The following is a 24,853-nucleotide window of genomic DNA, read 5'->3' as shown; positions in this document are numbered from 1 at the left end:
GTTGAATGGGCCTTCTTATAGTCCCACTCACTTCCCAGGATCCTCTATAATGCAAAATGTTAACTCCAACATCCCACCAAGATGGCTTCTATATTACTCTTCTTTTAGACGGGGGGCCATTTCCACACAAACCCTGCTCCCCGGGGATTGAAGACCATCCACCCAACGCCAACGCTTACCGCTTGGGACGCCATCATTTCATTGATGCTCTGCTCATACTGCTCGGCCAGGATGGCAAGCTTTCTCGTCTGCTCATCCTTCAGGCTTTTCAAAATAGTTTTGTGCTCACTCTTTGGAGTCACTTCCAGCTGGTGATTCTTGAGCGCTTTGTACTGCTTAGTTTGCACTTTGCACGTGTCTTGGAACTGCTTCTTGATCTGCATTTCCATGGCCTGCAGGGGAGAAGTGAGAAACAACCGACCAATGGCCATTTAAGCTTCAAGGGCCAATTAGGGCCAATATATCTCTCAGCTATTTGATGCTTCTCTACAACTAATATCAGAATAAACTGGAGGGTTGCAGTTTTGGGGAGGGGGCATTAAGGGTCACCCTTCGGTTTTGAGCTGCATTGGGGGGCTGCACTCCAAAAAGTAGGTGAGGCTTACCCCTCTTAGAGTTGCATTTTTTCCTTTTCTTTTTTTTAAATATAATTTTATTAAAGATTTTTTTAAAAGAAGATAAAAACGAACACAAATATAAAGTAAGAAAAAGAAAAGGAGGAGAAAGAAATCAAAGAGAAGTGCAAGAAAGGAAAAAGAAAGCAAAGGAAAAATAGAAAAGAACATTTTTTTCCTTTTCGGCCAAACTAAAAAATAAAGTCCAGCAGCAACTAAATTTGAGAATCAAATAATGAACGATCGGGACAAGAACCCAAGCTAACCTAATTTAAACTGTATGAAAATGAAATGAAGTAAGTACTACTAATATGATTGTCCCCCATGGATTTAATTTCTTCCACTTTCCTACCACATGGTCATCTAAAACTTAGCAGCAACTTTTGAAGGGATTCTGGGAACTGCATTCCAAGTTTTCTTCCCAAAGTAAACAGAGTCAAACATCTCCAGCAAATTCAGGACAGGTGAAGAAAAAAGATCATTTCTGTGGCATAAACACTTATCAAACTTTTATGTTGGGGACGGAGGACCCGGCCTTCTACAAGTTGCCCATTCTATTTGAATAAAAGATATCTGTGGGCTAAAAGAATCTGTGGGCCTGATGGATAACAGGGCCGTCTTCTCCATGCTTGCCTCCTGATACCCTCATCATGTAACGTTGGTGAGATCGCAGGAGAACAAATCTTAAAAATGGAAAAGTTCTGATGTTTTATTTCGTCCACATCCTTTCTAACATGGTGCATGTAAGTCCAGACCACAACCCTCTACCTTTTCCCTCTGAATCCCAAGACAATGACTACAGATGGCTTTTATTATGATGACTGAGCTATTACGTCCCATCATTGTTTTGTGTTTCCCAAGTATATAAACAACTTTTAAACAGGGGAAGAATTAAGGTCTATACATGTATAGAATTAGGGTTAGACAAAACAGCTTCAGCCACCAAGTTCTTCCCTACTTGACTGAAGACACCAACTTTGGGGGGCTCCATTTGGCTCTCAAGTGGAAGGCTGAGGACCAAGGATTGGGTGGCCATGAACAAGACATGTAGGACTGAGACAAAGTCTACGCTAGAGGCCAGGAGGGTTCACCTGCAGCCAACAGGCTGAACCTCGCTGGGCTGGGCTCCCACCCTCGTCCCTTGTCTACCTTCAAGTTTTTGGGCTGTTGCCGCAGCTCCATGACGTGCTTCCTGTGCAGCTCTCGTTCCCGCCGTTTGTTATACTCCAGCTGGTTCTCAAGTTCTGTCTGGTGCTGCAGCCGGATCAAGTCCATACGCAGCTTCTGCAGCAAGTGCAGCTGCCGGTATTCTAGCTCCCGCGTCGACTCGTCGTGCCGTATTAGCATGGCATGTTCCATCTCCTTCTGGGTTCTCTTCTTGTTCAGCTCCTGCATTGGGGGGCAAGGAACGCTGATGAGGAGAAGCCTTCCTGTAATGGTCTGCGGAAGTGACCTTGGGAGACAGGGGGAAGAGCCACAGCCAGGGGAATGGTGGGATAAGCAGGAGCTGAGCCCGCAGAAGGAATGGGGGTGTGGCAAATGTCTCAGAAGGGACCCTCCCTAGTTTCTTGAGCTGTAAAGGCAATGGGGGAGAAATGTACTTTCAGACTTGCAAGATTCTGTTAATGTAAGCTTATAATAAAGTGGAATTAGTTCATCTGGGTGTGCTTCCTATCTGGACTACCTCGCAAGGCTGACACTTCCCGAGGAGGCAGCCAAAGCCCACCCTTCACCCAAAGCAACAGCAACATCCAGCAGTGTTCATCTCCAAGAACAACCAGACAGAGGGCTTAGGGACCCCCAAACCCAAGTGCAAAGCTGCTTGCCTTCCCTCATGTTTGCTCCCCAAGAGACTGCATTCAGAGGCTTGCTGGCTCTGACCCTGGAAGTTCCACTCAGCAACTGCAGCCAATAGACCTTTTCTCCCCCATTAAGGGGTCTTTGGGGTGCCTTCAAGTCAGCCTTGACTCCTGGTGACTGCCTGGAAAAGCCCCTGCAGTTTTCTTCTGAAGGTTTTTTGCAAGCTGTTTGCCCAGGTCTTCTTCCTAGGGCTGAGAGAGAGGGACTGGCCCAAGGTCCCCCAGCTGGCTTTATGCCTAAGGGAGATCTAGACCTAGGTTCCCCCACTCCTAGTCCAGCCCTTTTAACCATTAGCCCAACCTGGCTCTTCCCATCAAACTAGACCTTTCCAAGACAGCCTCCTTTGCCTCATCTCACAAAAGGGAATTCCAGAACTTTTCTGCACGCTGGTTGCAAAGTTTCCTACTACTGTCTTGCTGAAACAAACCAAACATCCTGCAGGCATGAAACTGAGCATCAAAGCAGGAATCTGTGGTGCTCTGATGGTGTATTTCTGAAAACTGCCCAGCAGATGGTGCAGGAGCAAATGTGCATTATAGACAGGAGGCTTTAAACTTTCAACGCTTTCCACCAAGGAAACCCATTTAAACCTATCACAAATCAATTAAACCAGAAGATCCAGAATTGAAATATTTAAGGGAGTGGGAAGAAACGATTCTGAAAGGACTACGATCTTCCCGTTTTGCTCCATACATTCCTCGACTTTCCTCCTTTCCAGAGCTTCAACTTTAATTTCACAGAAAGCAGGAGGAGACACGGATTTGTTAACCCCAAAGAATCAGGGACGTTCACGGAGGATGAGCCAAAATATTCTTGAAAAGGCAGCATCCATGAATATTGCCTTGCTACGTACAGCTATCTGGAGTCCCTTCAAACATTTCCCCAATTTTTTATATGTTCTGTCTCTAAGCGGGGCTGCATGGATCCAATATAAAAAAGACACGTATGTTCACATTCCAGTTCATCTCCATGTCAGAAATACTTAGTGTAAAACAAGTATTTCTGAAACTTTTAGCCTTCTGCTCTCCTATTCTGGAGACAGACCCCCCTGAAAACCTGAAACAAATCTTCTAAGTCAGTTTGGCCAGCCATGTTCAGTAAAATAACACACCGATTGTTGTGCCTCGACAAATCCATCGTGCAAATACAATCCGAGGCCAAACTCAATGTGGGAATGTTTGCTTCCTAACTTTCCAATCTTCATTTGCTTTTCTGGAGATGGGTTGGCAAAACCTATTCCCCACTGTGGTGGTCTCACCAGAAGGATATGACAGTGGGCGTGCAAATACACTAACGTAACATACAGGCACACACCAGATGGATAGCTCTGGATCTAATATTCAGAAAAGTAAAAGCTGGTGCGGGAAAGAGTTTCCTACAGCTTCCCCCCCCTTTTTTTTTTGCTGATGACACCAAGGTGGAAAGACTAAAGTTGCGTGTGTGTTTTTTAAATCACCGTTATTTGTTTTACGTTTGCTACTTTTCCCCCCTTTCCTTTTGTTTGCTTTTCAGCATTGAAAACTGAAAAGTTTAGCTTCCTTAAGGCATAATCCGTCCCATTCAAAGTTACAAAACCCTCTCAGAACCAGAGTTTTAAAAGCCCTTTTTTACAAAAGAGAAGGAAAGAGAAACTGCAAGAATAATTCATGCTGTCTAAGAAAAGGCCCTTGCTTTGATCATGTAACCTTTGTTTTTTCCTACTGTTTGGTGGAAATTGTTTTTAATTTTGTTACTAATGTTGAAGGGGCAGCAATTCTAAAAGACTCTGCTCCCCTGTGTAATTGCCCTCCCAACAAAGAAAAGTACTGAGATTTTTACTCAACTAACTTTCAGGCTTCTGCAGTTTCGCCAAATAGTTTCAAGCGTACCTTGATGGAAATTTTAAAACGAAAGCAGAGCCATTCAGGAAAGTGATCTTGAAGAGACTTATTTTACACTATTTCTTTGCTTACGAGGAACTGGAATTATGGATTATTTAGAGCTTGGTTCCTGTAAACACTGGAAAGAGAAAAAGGTGCACTCTTGTTTTTATTAGGGAATTTTGTAATGGGTCAGAATCTCCTAATCACTAAACCGGAGAATATCCTAGTCAGTCCCTCCCAACGATAGTGTTTTCATATAATTTTTTAATTAAAAGTTTAAAAAAGAAGATAAAAGTGAACAAGAACTAATATAAAGTTAAAAAAAAAAGGGAGAGAGGAAAAGAAAAAAAGAAAAAAGGGAAGGGTTAGGGTTTTCTGTGCTGCAAAGAAAATCCGAAGCTGCTTCTTTCTATTTCTTTTTATTCTTTCTTTTGGCACTTCTTCCTTTTCTCTTTTCTTTCTTCTAAGACAAAAGTGCCGAAAGAAAGAATGAAAAGAAATAGAAAGCAGCAGCTTCCGATTTTCTTTGCAGCAAATGCAAGTAGTTACCAAATTACATCTTACTCTGTGATTACAAAAAACCCCTCTTTTTTATATTATCTAATTTTTTTTTTCTAATCATCAAAACCACAAATCATAAATTCATTTTTTATGCAGAAAGTCTATAAGGGATGGTCCATTCTCCAAGATAGCATCAGGTTAACTGTGATCAGTCATACATTCTCATTCTCTCTCTCTCTCTCTCTATATATATATATATATATTCTAGATAGTTACTTCATACAAATCAGAGATGGAAATGGATTACACTTTTTGAGGGATTCCATAAAGTTATATTGGTTTTCCAGATTTAGAGACATGTTTGACTGAATCCAACTCACCACTAATGGGATTTTTTTTTTCTACTGACTTGATGACATTTGCACACACTGTCTCTGTAATTTGGGTAATGGCCCTTGAGTGCAGATTAGCCTTTTTTTTTTTAATTCTATGAGCAAAGGGGGAGAGAGAGGAGATGGCTCTGGCCACTCCAGAGAGTTCACAGCTGCCCTAAGAACTTAACTAGTGCACAGAGACAATGACTAACTGAAGCTTTGGGGTTTTCGACATTTATAAATAAAGTGACTATACAGGTAGTCCTCGCTTAACGACCATTCATTTAGCAACTGTTTGAAGTTACGACAGTGCTGAAAAAGTAACTTACGACAGGTCCTTGCACTTAGGATCATTGCAGCCTCCCTGAGGTCATGTGGTCAAAATTTGGGTGCTTGGCAACCAGCATGTATTTACAACAGTTGCAGCATCCCGGGGGTCATGTGATTGCCATTTGCAACCTTCCCAGGGGGCCTCCGACAAGCAAAGTTAATGGGAAACCATGTGATTTGCTTAATGGCCATATGATTTACTTAACGACAGTGGTGATTCGCTTAACAACCACGGCAAAAAGTTGTCATAAAATTGGGTGCAGTCACATGATGCTTCGCTTAATGACCACCCCATTTAACGATGAATTTTCCAGTCCCTATTGTGTTCATTAAGCAAGGGCTACCTGTACAACAAATCAGTCTCGCTCTATAGCCATAGGTGTATGCTGGGGGAGTGGCGGATGATGTCATATGTGTCATTACACCATCATGCACATGACATCATTGGGATTTCTCTGGATACTATGCCTTTAACCACTGCTTGGATACTCAGAATATCACACTCAGAATATCCACACTGTGGATACTCAGAATATCAGCGGCTTCCTCCAGAGTTGCAGAAAGGCGTCCTTGTCAGCTGTATCAGAAAATACTCAGGATTGAATTTTTCAGATTTTCTGTCCATTGAGCAAGAGGTCTGAGAGCACCACCTGGATTTAACTTACTGGGTTCCATGCAGTTTCTGGGTGAATGCTAGGAGAACCTTCCCATCAGCCAATCAGTCTGACCAGAAACCAATGACTTGAGAGCAGTACTGGGATCTGCTTCATAGGATGGGATCAAGGGGTAGCCCTCATTCATGGATGCCTTAATTTGAATTCCTGCACAGTGCAAGGCATGGGATCAATCAATCTGGGCCTTCATTACAACTGAAGGAATGTGGAGCGGTTCCCCTCCCCCTCCACACTTCATCTGTGCCATCCTTAGAACATGATGGACAAGACAGAACATGGTTTGTTCAGCTCAGCTGCTACCTCCCGAGATTCCTGAACTGTTGTGGAATCCCCACACGGCAGGACAATACAGACTTACGTGCGATTTCATCCCGTTAGAAGCTAAGGCTGACCAAGAGAATTTCATTTCACTAGAAGTCACCCGCTGGCTCAACCCACCTGTGTAGTTCTTGGGATGATCTGGGGCCAACATATTTGGAGGAGGAGGGCTTCAGCACCTTCAAAAGAGGCTTTGGGGGCACACCAACCCTAGCCATCTCTATTTGCTCTGTATTTCCCCCTCATACTTTTTGGGGGGGCAGGGGAGAAGCAAAGGTTAAAAGAGGAGACCTCACGAATATTCTGCTGCTCCAGCTCATGCCTTCTGATCATAGTTTTCCGCTTGAAGAAACGGCAGTTTTTGTCGTAGTAGAGTCTCTGCTGGCTGAGAAGGTGAGCCTCCTCTTCAGCCTGTGTGTGCTGCAGGTTTTCTTTGTGTTTGGAGATCCTTTCCTGCTTCTCCTTCTTCGGTGTGCTGTGGTCCTCGTTCATCTCCTAGACAGAGGCAGAAGAGAGGCCAGTGACCAAAGATGTTGATTAAAAGTCACCTCCCAGACCAGAAAGAAAACTTGGACTGCTTCCTACTTCTATTTGCAAAACCTCCAGAATAAATCCAGGATCCTCCTCTCATCTCCCCTTCTAACAGGGTTTAAGGCCATTACTCTTTAAGATGCTTCACCTGGCCCACCAGAGCGGTGAGGCTGGGTATGTTGCGGGTCCCATCATTGAGAGAAGTACATCTGATGGGACCATGAAGAAAGGCCTTTCCCATGTTGGCCCCTTCCCTGGGGAATGTTATTCCCTCACCCTGATGTTTTTTTCTGGAAGGCTCTGAAGATGTGGTTTTGCCAGCTGGCTTGGGGATCCCATACTGAAAAGGAGCCAATCAAGTGGTTGTTTTGATTGTGTTTTGGGCCACCATGGTGTGTGTGTGTGTTGTACTGGGGATTTTATTTTGTAAGCCACCGAGAGTCACTGTGTGTGAGTTGGGCAGCCATATAAATTTGTTAAATAAATAAATAAAAAATAAATAACACATAGCATAGAAAAGAATGAGTGAAAATTATGGTGGATTGCAGCAGAGAGCAAGGCTATCAGGAAAGAGGAGTGTATTCCAGGAAGGGAAAGGAGACCAAAGACAACACAGTCCACAGGGGGAGCATGGGAAGCAAAAGAGGTTCACTCTCTAGAATCTACCAGAATCCACTAGTTGCAGTAGTATAGATTTAGTTTGGCAGGATTTTGTCTATATGGTGTAAGCGAATAAAGGAATTGAACTCAACTGGACTGCTTCACTGTTGTTCTTGGGCTAGGTATGACCAAATGGCTTAACGTGGTCCCAGGGCAGAGGAGCACCAAAAGCTAGACCCTGAAATTAGGAACATCTGACTTGACGTAGAGGTTCTCCTTCACCCAATTACAATTCCCAGGAGGAAAGGTGTGACAATTAAAATGCTGGAAGGTGGATGGATGTTTACAATGGATCTTGCTTGTTTCAAGAGAAGAATCAGGTTTTAGTTTGGCAAGAGTGAATGAACAGACAACCTTGAGATGCTGGATTTGGTTCTAAGCTAGCTTAAACCAGCAAAGGGGTGGATTGCAGAGGAAAAGCAGAAACGGGCAGCTACAATTTCACACTGGTAGGGTGACTCCCCAAAGATCATTTTAACCCAGTGTTTCTCAACCTCAGCAACTTTAAGATGGATGGATTTCAACTCCCAGAATCCCCATGGCTGGCTGGGGAATTCTGGGAGTTGAAGTCCACCCGTCTTAAAGTTGCTGAGGTTGAGAAACACTGTTTTATCTCAATCTTTCTTCTGTGGGGGAGGGAGGGGAAACCTTTTTAATTTTAACACATTTTAACACATGGCTTAGTCTAAACTTTACATGTGCTGTTTTGGAGGCTACCATGAGCTCACTGATGACCCGGCTGTTAAAGTTGTTCAGAAATCTCTGCATTTCACTTTTTAATTTTTCCCCATGCTTTCAAGTCACTCTTGACTCCTGGCGACTGCCTGAACGAGTCTGTGCGGTTATCTTGGCAATATTTTTGGATGTGGTTTGCCCTGGCCTCCTCCTTCCTAGGAGAGAGTCACTGGTCCAAGGTCACCCAGCTGGCTTTGCGCCCAAGGCAGGACTAGAACTTCCAGCCTATCGGTCTCTAGTTTAACCACTTTTAACCACTACATCAGACTGGCTCCCTTTACTCCCTTCACTTTATTAGTGCCTAAAGTCCAGAAAAAGTGGGAGTGGCTACCAATCTCTCTCTTACACACAGACACACAGACACACACACACACACACACACACTCAAAGCTCTGCATAAAACCAGAGTCAGCTCAACTGCATCCAGAGAGAAATAGTTGCTGCAGATCAAACCACAGAAGAGGGCAACTGCTTGACATCCCAAAACTCTGCAGCCCCCCTTGAAAAGGAAGGGACAAACTCTTTTTAATTTGGGAGAGGAATGAATGAATTTATTTTTATTTACTTGTCGTATTTATATAGCCGCCCATCTCATGTAAAAGTGACTCTGGGCGGCGTACAACAATTAAAGAGAATGAACACCTAAAAAACAATTACAAGTGAAAATAACTATCCAAGCACACAAAACAGGAGAGGATGAAATTAATAAGGAAGCCATTGCAAAATCTCCCCGGTCCCCTGGGGCCCCCAGGCCTGATCGCACAGCCAGGTCTTGAGGGCCTTGAGGAATGTTGAGAAGGATGGAGCTAATCTCACTTCTGGGGGGAAAAGATTCCACAATTTATGCACAGAACTATCTGTTATTTCCTTTATCCGAAGTTATTATGCCAGCATGCCTTACTTAAGGTGTTCATCTGCGTCTTTCAGAAACAGACTATCTAAGAGGCCTAAAGTACAGCAATACAGTAACCCCAATGAAATACCCAATTTATGCATTATCTCAGGACTTTTTTAGAACTCTAAAACATGCTAGCTGATGAAGCCCCAAAGACCATCTAGGAATTCACAGAATTCAGTTTGGAATTTGGGACTTTGGGTTACGTTTAGAATCAATTTTAGGAATTATACTGAATTCAGAGGCAATAATTCCATTGAATTTAGTAATACGTTGAGCATGCTGTAATCTAAAATGCAGGGCTTATTTTGCATGTCCTTACGATCAGTTCAGTATGGGCTTGGGTTTAAAAGCAAAGTAAAATTTTTACCCATGCCCGTTGTTTTTTAAATAAAGCCATCTGCAGGTTAAATAGCCAAGCTGGTTTTGTGCCTCTGGCATAAATGCATGTTTGTGACCAGCACCTAAAGCAAACTTCTGTGAACGCAGTCCAACTTGGAAGATTAAGGTAATTGTTCTAAACGTTCTTTAGCTGTAGGAATTTAGCAAAGCACATTTTTAAAAAAATTTTTTTCGTTAAATGTTAAGAGGCTTTGAACATGCCAGAAGTGTTTGTAAGCAATGGAACTGGGACCTTCAAACCTATCTAAAACTATTGTCTACTCTGATACAGGTAGCCTTCGCTTAGCAACCACTCATTCAGCGACTGTATGAACTTACGACGGCGCTGAATGAGTGGTACTTAGGACCGGTCCTCATAATTGTGTCGGTTGCAGCGTCCCCACAATCATGTGATTATGATCCAGGTGCTTGGTGACCAGCTCGCGATTACATCACAATGTCCTGCGGTCACATGATCGTCATTTGCAATCTTCAAAGTCAATGGGGAAGCCAGCAGGAGGTCGCAAATGGCGACCATGTGACACTGCACTTAACAACAGTGTGGGATCCACTTAACAACAGCAACCAGAAGTGCCAGAATTTCTGCCACTAGATGGCATGGTCATGTGATGTCACGCTTTACAACCACGTCGCTTAGTGACGGAAATTCCGGTCCCAATTACCATTGTTAAGTGAGGACTACCGATAATTGTCATCCCTTCAAGGTAGACCAGACTAGAAACCAAAGTCATGCAGGTTAAAATTACTTTTATTATAGAGCTATTGTGACAGAATCTTGGAAGTCTGAATGTGATTCCTCTTCGCTCCCTTTATCTTCATGAGAACTAGGGAAGGCTTTGTCTGAGACGCTTTCTCTGACTACAATTCTAGCCAAGACTCAAATTTCTTTTATCTGACTGTTGCCTTGGCAGTGGCTTTTTCTTCTGTTCCTCAAGGTTATTCCTTCTGCCCATGACACTAATCGAGGGATTCTTCCAACAGGGTTTGCACCAGTCCCCTATCTCTCATCCACTGCAACCCTGAAATTCTGTAGGACCTTTACCTTAGCCAGGCTCAACGCACTGCCCTCAGCAATCCTCTTTGGGCACTATAAGGATACTCCTGTGCATCAGCACCTATGCCCATGTGGGAATGGCTCCACAGTCTCTGGGCCATGTGCTCCTTTTTTGTTACCTTTACAGGGACTTTTGGATGACTCTTGTCTACCCCATTCTTACAAAATTTCCAGGCACAGAGCACAACTTCTATTTGCTGCTTCCATTTCTTGAGAAAAACCCAAGTATATCCTTCCTGATTGTTCGCTTCTGTGCCTCTAGTTGTTCTAGTCGCCTTACTTGTAGCAAAATATTTGGATTTTCATTTATCTGCCTGTATTTTATCTCACTTTACCATGTTGTACTCTATATTTTTATTCCTTGCTACATATCTTATATTTATATTTACTTCTTGTAAATTGATAGATACATATTTATATACAAATTCACTTTGGAGGTTTTCTGGCCCAATGGCTATGCTGTTTTCTGGCCTTATGATATGATCTGATTTCATTCTTCTTTAAAGGTTTGGAGTAGTTGCACCATAGACAGTTTGATACAGTGGTTAAAGGCACCAGGCTGGACACTGTGTCTTCTATCCTGCTTTGGACACAAAATTCAGCTGGATGACCTCAGGCCAGTCCCTTTCTCTCAGCTCTAGGAAGAAGAACGCCAGGGCAAACCACTTCCCACCTGAACCCCAAAGTCATCACACCTTGTTCTAGCCTGGCAGTGGGAGTGATGCCAAGTAGCCACTGATGGATTCACAATTAGGGCCACAGGAACTGGGTGACCGTGAGTTCTAGTCCTGCCTAGGCATGAAGCCAGCAGGGTGATCTTGAACCAATCCCTCTCTCTCAGCCCTGGGAAGAAGAAGGCCAGGGCAAACTACTTCCAAAAAACTTTGTCAAGAAAACTGTAGGGACTTGTCCAGGCAGTCGACAGGAGTCAACACTGACTCGAAGGCACCAAAATAATTTTTTTAATATATAGACAGACAGATAGATGATAGACAGACAGATACATAACAACTTCCACAAGGGAAACCATTACTATTTTCATTCAGTGTAGTAAGTATCTTTACCATAATGCCAGTCTCAAAGATACAGAGTAGATTCTAGAGCAGTGTTTTCCAAACTTGGCAACTTTAAGATGTGTGGACTTCCACTCCCAGAATTCTCCAGCCAGCACACATGAATTCTGGGAGTTGAAGTCCACAAATCTTTTTGAATTTGAAAATAAGTGAATCTCAGAACAGAGGCAATCTGTATTGTGCCTGGGACAGGATTCTGCGCAATGAACATTTCCCAACAACTCTCAAATAGAAGAAGTGGAATAAACTAATAACAAAGAAAGTCATTTTGCACATGGACCCAGCTCCTGCTGCTGCTGAATTTGACTCTTTTGTTGATAGCTTTCAATAGCTTTTATATAAGTGTGGACAACTGGCCCTGGGGTTGTATTTTATCTTTACTTTTTTCCCCCTGGGAAACATAGGGGAAGGGAAACGTTGATTCCTTCAACTTCTGGCCCTCTTTTTTCCCCATTTTTGGGTAGAACTGGGAGGCATTCTCAGGAAAAAATCTGTGTATTCAGCCTAGCAGAAGTTTTGTCTACCCATTCAGCCTCCGCTTAGTGAAAATTGACAAAAACGATTCAGTGAAAGTTGCCACGATCTTGAAAGTTTGGGGCACTGCAGAAACGCTGCTGCGAGGGGCACAGGTTGCCTGTCACGGCTGTGACACATGGCATTATTCTGAAGCGCAAAGTGCCCCCGAGCAATCACCCACACCGGACACCTGGATCTCAAGGGCACCCAAAAAGCCAGAGCTTCTCTGAATTTAGAAGCAATTAAAAACCTCCTTCTCTAAGGAAGGGCGGGGGGGTTAGCTTAGAGAAGACAGACTATTCAAAACGATGTAATATTTCACTGTTGTTTCCTAATTCATTAAATAGATTAACCACCCAAAGCCGTCAAAGAGGTCAGTAAGTCAGCCTTCCCTGAGAATTCCCTGGTCATTTTGAAAGTTGACTAACCAAGTTGTATTCTTGTGATGATAAAGCCACCAAGAGGACCTCATAGGCCTTTGCAACATTTATTCTCTGGACGTACTGTGGCCTTTGCCCACTCCCCCACCTCCCTCCCCGCAAAATCAGGACAAATTCTCCTTGCCTCTTTAATCTTTTCCTTGCAAATCTTGTATTGCTTCTTCTGACTTTCTAAGAAATTGGTCAGATCTCTCTTCTGCTGAGCCAAAATCTGTTGCTGGAACTTCTTCTCATCTGCTGCTGCTGTCTTAGCCTGTTCAGAAAAAGCGAGAAAGGCTCTTTTAAAAACAAAATCTACCCCCATTTTCGCATCCTTTCTGGTACTCTCAGGTGCACGTCAGCTTGATTCTCCTTCTGGGCTGGAAGATGCTAAAATCATGGTTGGTATTTGGTCACTTAGCACATTGTGCCATCTCCATTATTATTTGAGCATCTGGGGTGAATGAGGCCATAATATTTATTTTATTTTTTAATTTGTATTTCAAAGTTAGATACCGCCGGTCTCACAAAAAAGTGATTCTGGGCGGTTCTTTGTTGGCTTTCGTTGTTGGAACATCATGTGTGAAGATGAAGCCTAGGTTTAGGGTTTGGCCTACTGGGGGAAGTCAGCCTGTCTTTCACCAAATCTCCTACCAAATGCCTTACAGAGCCTGAATAATTTTCAGCATGGCTGTTTCTAGTCCCAAAAGTGAGATCTGCTCTTGCAACAAGAATGTTCACCCTACAAGCATTGCTGCTCTCTCAACCTGCTCCTGAGCTGGATGAGAATTCAGCAGCTCCCGTGTAGAATTAGTGAGTCCTTCTAACCATGCACTGCTCATCCTAACAATAGTTTTCCAACACCCATGCTCCAGATCTGTTAAATCAGACAGAAGACCAGAAGTTAGGACTCCTGAGTCACACCAGCTCCAGCCAAAAGAGCCAGTGGGGAGGACGACAGCAATATCTGGAGTGTGACAGGTCACTCATCCTTAGGTTGACTGAATCAGCATGGGTGACCTTGTGTCAAGGGATGTAAACCTAACAGGTGGCCTTTGCTTCTGAATACAGTCTCCCCAGAAACTGGGAGAGAGGAAGAAGAAGGAACACATGCATCAGCTACAAAACTAAGGAGTGCAACCTTAAATCATTCTTACTGAAAAGCAAGTGCCATGGAGATCATGACATTTTAAAGCCAACTACATTAAACCCATGTTACAAATCTGGAACTCCACTGATGCTTCTGCAGACATGCCCAATCTCTGATTACAGAATTGGAGTCTCTTCTATAAGACATCAACTATTTCTTAGGAGTTCACCAACTGAGCTATGATGCTGTGGCTTATACATTACAAAAAAATTGGTAGATTCATAGCACTGAGGTGGGGTGGGGGCTATATACCACCAAGCCAGCCTCCATTCCCATTTAATGCAAGGAATTCAGAAATGAAATACCCTTACAAATTCTGCTTCAAGATGTCTAAAAAAGGAGAGACAACTAACAACTACAGTACTCCTTGGTTAACAACTACTCCTTGGTTAATAACTACTTTCAAAGTTACGACAGTGCTGAATGAGGAGACTTACAATTGGTCCGTGTAGTTGCGGCCGTTGCAGTGTCCCCGTGGCCATGTGATTATGATTTGGGCACCTGGCAACCAGTGCACATTTATGATGGTCACAGTGTCCCATGGTTACATGATCACTATTTGCAACCTCTACTGCCAGCTTCCGACAAGCAAAGTCAATGGGGAAGCTGGAAGGAGGTTGTAAATGGCAATCATATGACATCACGTGTAATGACCAGACAGGATTCGCTTAATGACCACAACCAGAACTGCTGCAACTGCTGTCATAAGTTGGTGCAGCCATATGATGTCACACTTTACAACTGTGCCATTTAACAATGGAGTTCCTGGTCCCAATTACCGTCGTTAAGTGAGGACTACCTGTATGCTTTATTATTATTTCCTTTTCTTAATGTTCAATTAAAACCCTGTGCTTAAAGCTCACAGTCTTTTAATACCGCCAGCATGGGAGAAAGTAGCATCCCAGATTTATCAGGGACCTCTTCCCAATATGCTAGGTTATAGGTAGTCCTTGCTTAATGACCATTCATTCAGCGACCGCTTGAACTTACAACAGTGCTGAACGAGTGGTACTTGCGACCGATCCTTGTACTTACAATGGTTGCAGCGGCCCCAGGGTCACGTGATCATGATCCAGAGCTTGGTGATCAGCTTGCAATTACAACATTGCAGTGTCCTGCAGTCACACGATCACCATTTGTGACCTTCTTTGCCATCTTCCTACAAGCAAAGTCAATGGGGAAGCTGGCAGAAGGTCGCGAATCACGACCACATGACGTTGTACTTAATGATGCTGTGAGATTTGCTTAAGAACAGCAACCAGAAGTGCTGGCGTTTCTGTCGCTAAGTGGCATAGTCATGTGACATCGTGCTTTATGACTGTGTCACTTAGTGACGGAAATTCTGGTCCCAATTACCATTGTTAGTGAAGACAACTTGTATTTTTTTTTAAAAAACCCTGCTTGTCTCACTTTTCCTCAGAACTGAAGATAGCAAATTGTAGGAACAAACTCTACTAAATAGATTTCTTTTGTTCTTGATTAGTTTTTAGTGGCTTACTATATTGTGCAAACCGTCCCATTTGGTAAGTTTACGATTCAACAGATTGTGTGTACACACAGAAAACAGATTCTTTGTTAAGTGTGGTATGAATCCAGCACAGAGGCCATTCTATAGACAATTTTTTTTTACAATGGGGAACATTCTTCTTATTCACAGCTTACTATTCAAACACCACATTCTGTGGCAGGAAAGCTTTGTTTGGAAGGATGACTTATCAATATTAAAATATACATTATTCTGCAGAAAGTGTGACTAATCTCTGAAACAGGTCTTTAAATTGCTGGATCCCAAACCCAACAGGGAGAAAATGGGAGTAATGTCCCATTTCTGGAAATGGGGGAGGAAGGAGCATCTCCATGATGAACCTGGTCTTTTGGAGCATCCTCTTCTTGGAAGCAAGATCAGCTCCATTATTAATGCCTTCTGGAAGCTAGTTAAAACCTAATTCTTCTAAAAGGCTTTGGGCAGAACTGGGACAACAGCAGAGTTGCGCTACATGATTTTCATGTTAATTTAACTTAATTTTAACTTTAATTTACATGGGACTTGATTGCTAATTTATAACAAGGGTGGACCACCAAGAGTTGTGAGATGTGATTGAGGACCTGTTTTTTTTTTTTCCTGTTCTATGTTTGTTTTTTAAGGTTGTACGAGTCTTATGGAGTTGGGTGGCCTCCAAATCACTAACTCTGCAGCATATGCATTGGACCAGCCAGCAGACATCCTGACTCACCTCCTTTTCTATGACGGCCACCTGTTTCTTGGCTAGCTTCTCCAGCTCAATGGACGAGTTGTTGGCGTGCGTCTCCACCTCTTTCTGCAGCTTGAGGCGGTGCTCGTCCATTTCAGCCTTCAGCTTGTTCTCCAGGGCGATCAGCTGCTTCTGGTGCTGGCGCCGCATCCGCTTATATCCTGACATCTGTTCCCGCAACTCGTTCTCCTGCTCATGCTCATGGATCTGCCTTGTAACCTGAGGTCATCCAAGAGGATTGAAGGAAAAAACAAAGTTAGCTTCTGCCCGGGGGAGAGAGGTCATGAATGTGGATGCCCCGTGCCTTTCAAGTCCAACTCTGTCGTGGCAGAGAGCTCAAACCACGGGCCTGATAGGATGCTGTGTTCCAGGAGAAACCTGTGAAGACCCAATCCAGAAACAAGGAGCAAGGCTTGAGTTTTCTGGTTCCTCCTGAGCAACTTATGACTTGTTCCGACATAAAAAGGAATGGGTTGGGCCAAAGCCTATCTTACTTCCAGCGCATCGGCTTCTAACTCCAGGCACACCCATCTTTTGCTTTGGACCCATTCATTTCAGTAACAGGGAAGCAGATGGGGACAGATTGTGCAGAAGGGCCATGAACCACTCGCTGCACCCAATATTCTGCAATGCTTATTATGTCTTTAAAAGTACAAGGAGCCACCATGCATATTCGTGAGGGCGTCTGTTTTATCTAGTGGCAGCCTAGAAATAATCTTGGGAAAGTCAAAAAAGACAGGGAGGGAGGGAGGGAGGAAGGAGAGGAGGGAGAAAAGAGGAAGGAAGGAAGGAAGGAAGGAAGGAAGGAAGGAAGGAAGGAAGGAAGGAAGGAAGGAAGGAAGGAAGGAAGGAAGGAAGGAAGGAAGGAAGGAAGGAGAGTATCTGACTGAATTCCAAGCCCAATGTAGCAATTCTGTAAGTTTCTGCCAGCTACTGAAAATTCAGGAGGGTGATTTAAGCTCCTCCCAGACCTTGAGTTGCCACTGTTTTCCACTATTATTGGACCAACAGTGAGAACATTCTGCCCTCAATCCTTGTAATGAAGAAGACCCATGGAAAGATAAATCAATGTAACTATACATCTTGAGCTAGGATGGAGTTCCACTACATCTTGTAGTGTTTGGGAAAAGGAATTTACAAAGAGAAAATGCAAGCAGTGGCTCCAGAAACACCAGACTGTCTGACCACCATGCTCCCTCATTAAAATGATTCTGGAGCCACACAGCTCCATCTCAGAGAGTTCAGAAAGTCATTGTTATTTTCACTCATACTCAAGATCTACCTAACCTTGCTTGTTGCCTAGACCTTACCCTTGTCTGATGTCCTGCCTGATGGATAACTCTAGATCTATGAGCTTGGTTGAGTCTTTCTATATCCCAAAGATGGGCAACCAAGCCCACTGTGGGCTATGTGCAACCCTTGACAACCAATAGCAGAGCTTGCAGATCCATGGGAACCTCTGCTCAGTCTCCTTGCTGGTCAGTTGATCAGCACAATTGCAATTGTGCTGCTGCTGTGGATCAGTTGGCTGGCAGACAAAGCCGCTCATCAGCTGATCACTGGGAATAGATCACTAGTTTCCTGCTGCTAATAACAGTGAGAAACCAGCAATCTGCTCTGGGAATGCTGGAAGGAGGGAGAACAAGGTTTCCTTCATCCCACATGGCAGCCTTGCTTAAAATTGGCTGGTTTTGCACAGCAGGAGAGCAGCAACTCAAGCAGGGTGACTAGATGGAAGGGGAAGTCTCGTTTCTTCCCCTTTTCTCCCAGCGAACCTTTCAAAATTGCAAAGAGGGGGAAGATGATGAATATTGTGTGTTTGCGTGTATGTGTGTGACAGAGGGAAAGAAGGAGAGGGGAACTGAACTGACAGCCAATGCAGTTCTCAGAACTGAAAATGTTGCCCACCCATCATTTGCATGACAATGCAAATACCTAAGGCACAATCCATGTAAATGTATTTAGAATTAAACCCATTGTACGCAATGAACTTTACTCTTTACACAAGTATGTGAAGAATTTTAAAGAACTAGCTTGGGTGCCCAACTGAGCTGGAACGCCGGGAAGTTTCCATCATTCCCTGTCCCACCTATTGGCATTCCTAGGAAGGGATGAGAATTTAATTCAAACTAAACATCTTGTGTTCAAGGACAAGAGGAGTTCAAACAATATCTGAAGTCACAAAGACTGCCGCTGATCAATCTCTACCATTTTTAGAGATTCTGTCCTTTGATGTATGAAAGGGAGCCACAAATGTTGTTAATTTGTTCAATTTTCACTTGCATGCGATGGCTGGGAGACACACGGGTACAAGTAAAAGAATCCACAAGGCATTTGTGGGGAAGTAAATGCAATGTTGATAGCCAACTTGCTATATGATCTACTAGATTATGAAGGGCTTCCAAGTGAGCAGCAATCACTTCAGAGCAGAAGTGAGGCCTATTTAATGGTGCAGACCCTCAAGGCCTCTCCCAGGCCCCACTCTTTGGTTGGGGGTGAATCTTTTGATAGGGCAGTGATTTGCTCTGACGTCTAGTTCTCATACAGCATTTTGGTCTCCCCTTGGCCAGAAATATGGGAATACAGACTGTTGGTCACAACTTCTTCAGAGCTTGCTGGTTCCCTAATTCTCCGTGTGACGTCAGAGCACTGGGGTCTTTCAGGCCTGATTTCTGCACATTCCTAAATGACGCTATAGTTCTAAAGGAGAATGTGAGCTCTCTCACCCCACTTCTCCAACCACATCCTGGTTGTTAGGACTTTTCTAACCAGACTCCTACACAACTGTGCAGCGGGTATTAGTAGAAGGTAATCAGAAACTATTGATCAACTGCAGCAGACCAAAAGCAACCAGGCCATCTTTGGCCACTGGGGCCGTGTACACACACACACACACACACACACACACACAGCTTTCCAGCAGTTGAACCAAAGAATGTAGATCCATGACACAATGAAGTCACCCAAGGGATGGAACTAGAACTTTAGACCCTTCTTCCCATTTGGGAGGGCTTTTTGAAAAACAAACAAATAAACAAACAAACAAGGAGTATTATCAGGCACTTAATACTTTTCTTCACACACAAATGGAAACTCACACTGCCATTATTTAATGTTAGTTAAAATTCAGTAGCATAAGCACAGTGGTGGGGAGGAAATAGTTGGGGATTGCACATTATCCTTGGGCTGCTCACCTTTACAACAGATGACCAAAGATTTCCAACTACCCGTCATTAAATAATGGCATTAATATAAAGATTTCCCCGACTCCCCACCCCCAAAATAGGGCTTGAGGAATAAACAACATCAGATGGATGAGAGTGGGAGGAAGGAAACCAAAAAGGATTTGAACCTCAAGCTGATTTCTACTACTGAATATCAATTCTGTGGCTGAGTCCTTGGTAGGGTACTTCTACAAATATCTCTCACATCTACCCAATAGATGTTTTGTCCCTGGTTCCAGGAGATCTACACTGAGGCATCTAGTAAAAAAAAAAAAAAAAACAAGGACAACACATATATTGCAAACTTCATAGGTTCTGTAGTGATATGTGGGAAAGACCTTGGGAGACTGGGCCAAGAAACACTGCCACAGGAATGGTCAGATAAGAGGCAGCATAGCCCACAGCTGGATAGTGGGTAGGGCAAGAGGCTCAGAAGAGACCCTCCCTAGTTTCTTGGGCTGTAAAGGAGATGGGGGGGAGGATTGTACTTTCAGACTTCTTTTAATGTAGCTTTACAATAAAAGTAGAATTAGCTCACCTGGTCATATTTTCTGTCTAGTCTACCTAGTAAGACTGACAACTTCCCACCATGGAAGATACAGACCCTGGGAACACAGAGGATGGAGCATGACCATTGCAGGAGGAAGCAGGGCTTTCAGTGAAAAGATTCTCAAGTCCAGGGGAGGAGCAAATGTAAGGAGACTCAGAGTAACTCTGCCTTAACTATGCTAGGTATAAGATGAGCTGGAAAATTGCTTCGGCAGGTTTTCAACGTTCTGTCACATTACCCTGCCGGCAATAAAGTTCATTCCAGGTATCCAAGTGGTTCTTCTTTCCTGAGGTTAGTTGTTGTTGTTAATATTTTCAAGACAAACAGTCTTCTTATTTTATGGTTGTTGATCCTGACATGACAGTTCTACTATCACCACCTACTCTTGCAAGACTGTCTTTCTGCTTGCTCACATTTCTGCGGGCTTGTAAATTAAACTTCTACAGGATTCTGGGAAGTGCATGGCATGGGTGTCCAACTTTATCAAAAGCTGATTTGGCATGTTAGTGGCCACACTGCTAGGGAGACTGCAACAGTTAAAAACAAAGGAGGGAGCCAGAAAAAAATAAAGCTCTAATTAATTAGATATTACTTTATATCAGATTTTCTCCAACTTGGGTGCCCTCTGAAACCAAGACTTCAATCCCCAGAATTCCCCAGCCAGCATAGGCATTCCTGAGAATTCTGGGAGTTGGAGTCCACCTATTTGGAGGATGTCCATGTTACTTTATGTGTTTTTTCACAAATAAAAGCCTAGTGTGCCAAACCCACAGGACCAAATCAGTGACTACTGGATTTCCATTCAATCATTTATCGTACGAACAAATCAGAATGGAAACAAGGGCAAGATTATTGTTATGGACTTGCCTTCCACTTACTTGCTGGTTTTACTCTGGACCAGTTCTGGGTGCCTGATAACCCTTTTTTAAAAAAAATCCAAATAAAATGTGTGGTCAAAGCCTGGTTATTTTACCCCCAAATCTTGGCAGTGCAATCCTGCAATACTCCCAGGATCACAGTTTGCATCTCAAAAATTCATCAAAGGAAGATTTATTGATGATTCTACCAAATAAATCTTGTTGGTATTCTTCTAATTTTCAGTAGGTATGCATGTGTGATCCCCACACTAGCCACTGTGGTTTGTTGTTGTTGTTTAGTCGTTAAGTCGTGTCCGACTCTTCGTGACCCCATGAACCATATTGCGCCAGGCCTTCCTGCCCTTCACTGCCTCCCTGAGTTTGCTCAGTTTCATGCTCAAGCCACTGTGGTTATTTCACCCAATTTATCATTAAAAATTGAGGGTGAAAATAAGATGAGGTAAAGCAACAGTACATATGCCTGTGAATGTAATAAAGTGAGGCTTGTTAGCCTTCCCAGGTAGACCAGACAGGAAACATGACCAGATGAGCTAATTCTACTTTATTGTAAGGCTACATTAATAGAATCTTGCAAATCTGAAAGTACAATTCTCCTGCCTTCATCTTTACAGCCTGATAACTTAGGGAGGGCCTCTTCTGAGCCTCTTGCACCATCCATTTTGCAGCTGTGGGCTATGCCCTCTCTTATCTGACCATTCCCTAGGCAGCATCTCTTCACCCAGTCTCCCAAGGTCATTCCCACATACCATTACAGGCTCAAGTAGGTGGGTACTGTCTCTCAAGCACAGTGACTTGTGATGGGGTCACTGCAAGTACAGGGTGCCTTCATGAAACACAGGATGGGCAGATCAAACCACATTTCACTTTGACTATTACGTCTCACAACGCAGCCCTAATATTGCACAAGCTGATAGTCTCATCATCAGTACATGAAGTTCACAATCCACTCAGAAAGTCAACAGATGAAGTTGGGAAGGGTGTATGGCAATATGCTGTGTTTCAGCAGAAATTAGAGGTAATAAGAATATAAGCAGTGCCTTGCTGGGTCCAGACCTCTGGCCCATCTAGTCCAACAGTCTGTTCCCCCAGGGGCCAACCAACTGCACAAGGAAGCCCAGTGGTCTTCCAGCAAATGGCCTTCAGAGGCAGCCTCACTGCCATCAAGGCTAAAAGCCATTGATCCCCATGAATCCATCAATTGGTCCAACTCTTTTTGAAGCCAGTCAAACTGGTAGCCAGCATCACATCTTGGGATAGGTCCTGAAGGACCAACAGCATCTCATATAATTGTTGTGCCTGAGGAACTTCTACCTCCTTTGCCATTTTTCCTAGCACTGCTCTTCCACTTTCAGAAATACCCTTCATGAAATGTTTTATCATCTGCCATTTCATATCCAGCTGGTCCCATCACCAGAGCAAGAAATTTTTATTTCTGTCCCAGAGGTTGTCCCAGTGGGATCTTCTACTTCTAATGAAAGATTTGTAAGTCTCCAGCTCTCTACTTGAGTGGGTCTTTAGGAATCACTTTGCTAGGAGAAAAATAAACATGGGACAGCACATCCTATACAGCATGGAGGAGGATCATGCATATAAAGTCCAAGTGTTTCCAGAATCAAAGAAAGAAATAAAACAAGGGAATAATATTCTGTAGCAATAATGAGGGAGGGACTAAGTAGACTGCAAAACCCATATCAAGCAGAAGTCACTTTTCTCTTGAACATGGACCCTGAGCTAGAATTCCAGCAATATCAAAAATATTCATTGTGGGGATACATGCCCATTTCAAAATAGATTTCTGCCTAAATCAGAGGGGAGTTGTCTGGGCCCTGCATGCTTCCCCCCCATATTAAGCACCCCAAAGCACCCCACATTCAAGCCACCCCCAAGAAAGGGCCATTTTCTGTTACACCCACATGAGTGATGTCATCATATTACTGACCATGGCAGCCCACAAAATCTACCATCATCATCATCATCATCATCATCATCATCATCATCATCATCATCATCATCATCCCAAGGGTTGCCCATTTCTGGCTTAAATAAATGAACATTTCATCAATAGAAATAATTATAAAAAAGCTCTCAGGATATATTTTAGAAGGCACCTGACTGGAGAAGGTTACCATAAAAGGTCATCTGAAGGGGGTTTACGAGATCATTTTTCCAATTTCCTACCTCAGTGGCTAATAAGTGTCCCAGACAGATGCTTTTCCATCTGTTCCTGGAAATTTCTGTGAGTTATGAACCCAGAATCAGGCCACTTCCAAACTACTCTTAGGGTGGAGTCACACAATGTAACTAGGCTTAAAGGGGGTTGGGTAAGTTTATGGTTCAATAAGTTGTAAGAACACTGCCATTATCTTAGCATATGGTGTGAATCAGACTATTGTATCAAACCTTATCGTAAGAAATGTTCTTCCTAGCAAATTCTCACAAGCTGTCTTCCCCTGCAAAAGAGAGTTCTGCTTTCCTACCCCAAGATACTCAAGAATGTCTCTGACGTTCTCTTGATGGTGGCAAAAGGTGTTACTGATGGTGTTGTGGTTTTCTGTGGCATATCTTTCCATCTTTTAAAAGCCTCCTTGGCTGCCCACACTTCCCAATGTGAAAAAGACCACGGGAGAAGTTCACCTATCCTTTGAGATTAAAAGTGTTGGAAACCAAGGAGACCGCAGATCAGTGGAGGGACAGTGGTGCAATGAAAAAACAGGACTTTCAGACACACTTCTTGGTAACCTCATCACTCTATGCAAGAACCCCAACACTCCACTCGTTAGAATTTCTCTGATACTCTTTTCCCTTTTGACCAGAATTTCAAAAACAAATTCTCTCTTAATTAACTGAATGAGAATTGGCAAAAAACTATGGAAGATGATTTTTCTGCACACACGGGTTGGAGGGCTTCATCGATATGAGAATGAAGTTCTTAAAAGCAGCTTTCCTCTGCCTTTCTGGAATCCAAGACAGTAAAATATGTGCCTGCTTTCTTCAACATAATTCCCTCCAGATGTATCGGGAAATGTCTGGAGAATCAAAGAAGAATGATCTATGTGAACAATGGATTCCCAATCTTCTGTTCTTGAAAAGGACACCGTAAGCATATTAAGGCATCTTGATATCAGCTTTTAGAATCATGGTTGGGGATAGGGCGGGGAGTAGTTTGTAATTGCAACAAGGTGGGAAAAGCCATATCATAATATATGTGGTCATATTTACATTATTCCTGGGGTGCAGGAAGAAAATTATGAAAATTACATGATGCGTATTTGAGGTTGATATTAGTTTTTGTGTATTCTCCATCTCAAAATGGTGAGGAGCTATGGTTTGGGTTTCAGCAATCCCAGTTGGAAAGATCCCAGCAAAAGGGAGCTTGAGGTCTACAAACTGGCTTAAAGGATGTAGGTCACTCATTAAATGCTTGGTTAAATCTAAATGTCCTCCTGATTTGAGGGAGAGGATGGAACTACCTTTTCTTTAGATTCATTTTAAAACAAGAAGTGGGCTCAAAGTAATTAATACAGTCTTCAGGAAAGATCTTGAACACAGTGTTTCCTTCTGATATTGCATTACTGTTCCTTGATCATGGGTGAGACAAGGAGGCATTACAAAATAGTGCCCCTATCTTGTAATGGCCCCTCAGTGGTGCCCAAAATGATGCAATACAAATCGAACCCCACAGAAGAAAGTTAAGCTAGATGCCCTCTCACCCGTATTGGTAACTTCCAATTGAAGTCACCTCTGCACATTCCACCAGTGGCAATCAAGAGCCAATTCATACATGGCCAGCAGAGATGCAGAACCTGCTGCAACGAGGCTACCTTATTTAGTGACGCGTGAAAGAAACTGTTGACACAGGCAGGGACAGTGTACTGCTGAGAATAATCACCTTACTCCAAGTAACCATGTTCTCTACTAACAAAAGTAGCTTCCTTCTATGTAGCTGGGAGCAGTCATGTTATGTCCCTGCAGGTAACATAA

At 43.3% G+C, this 24,853-nt stretch overlaps 1 protein-coding gene across 5 annotated transcripts in view; it reads right to left on the bottom strand.

Moving 5' to 3' along the window:
- The window catches only part of TAOK3 (TAO kinase 3), a 115,797-nt gene that overhangs the window by 4,568 nt on the left and 86,376 nt on the right, over positions 1-24,853 (bottom strand). For all 5 annotated transcript variants that reach the window (XM_088143227.1, XM_088143228.1, XM_088143229.1 and 2 more), the window contains 5 exons: positions 16,203-16,439; positions 12,964-13,092; positions 6,825-7,028; positions 1,764-2,003; positions 180-392 (listed from right to left, as the gene is read on the bottom strand). In XM_088143227.1, coding sequence (XP_087999353.1) covers positions 180-392; positions 1,764-2,003; positions 6,825-7,028; positions 12,964-13,092; positions 16,203-16,439 — 1,023 coding nt within the window. The remainder of the gene's footprint in view (positions 1-179; positions 393-1,763; positions 2,004-6,824; positions 7,029-12,963; positions 13,093-16,202; positions 16,440-24,853) is intronic.

Source organism: Python bivittatus, unplaced genomic scaffold (assembly GCF_059951505.1).
Source record: "Python bivittatus isolate LINGU-HERP-01145 unplaced genomic scaffold, Pbiv_v1 ctg000280_np1212, whole genome shotgun sequence".
In the NCBI taxonomy this organism is placed as follows: domain Eukaryota; kingdom Metazoa; phylum Chordata; class Lepidosauria; order Squamata; family Pythonidae; genus Python; species Python bivittatus.
This window is presented reverse-complemented; position numbering and strand designations above follow the sequence as displayed.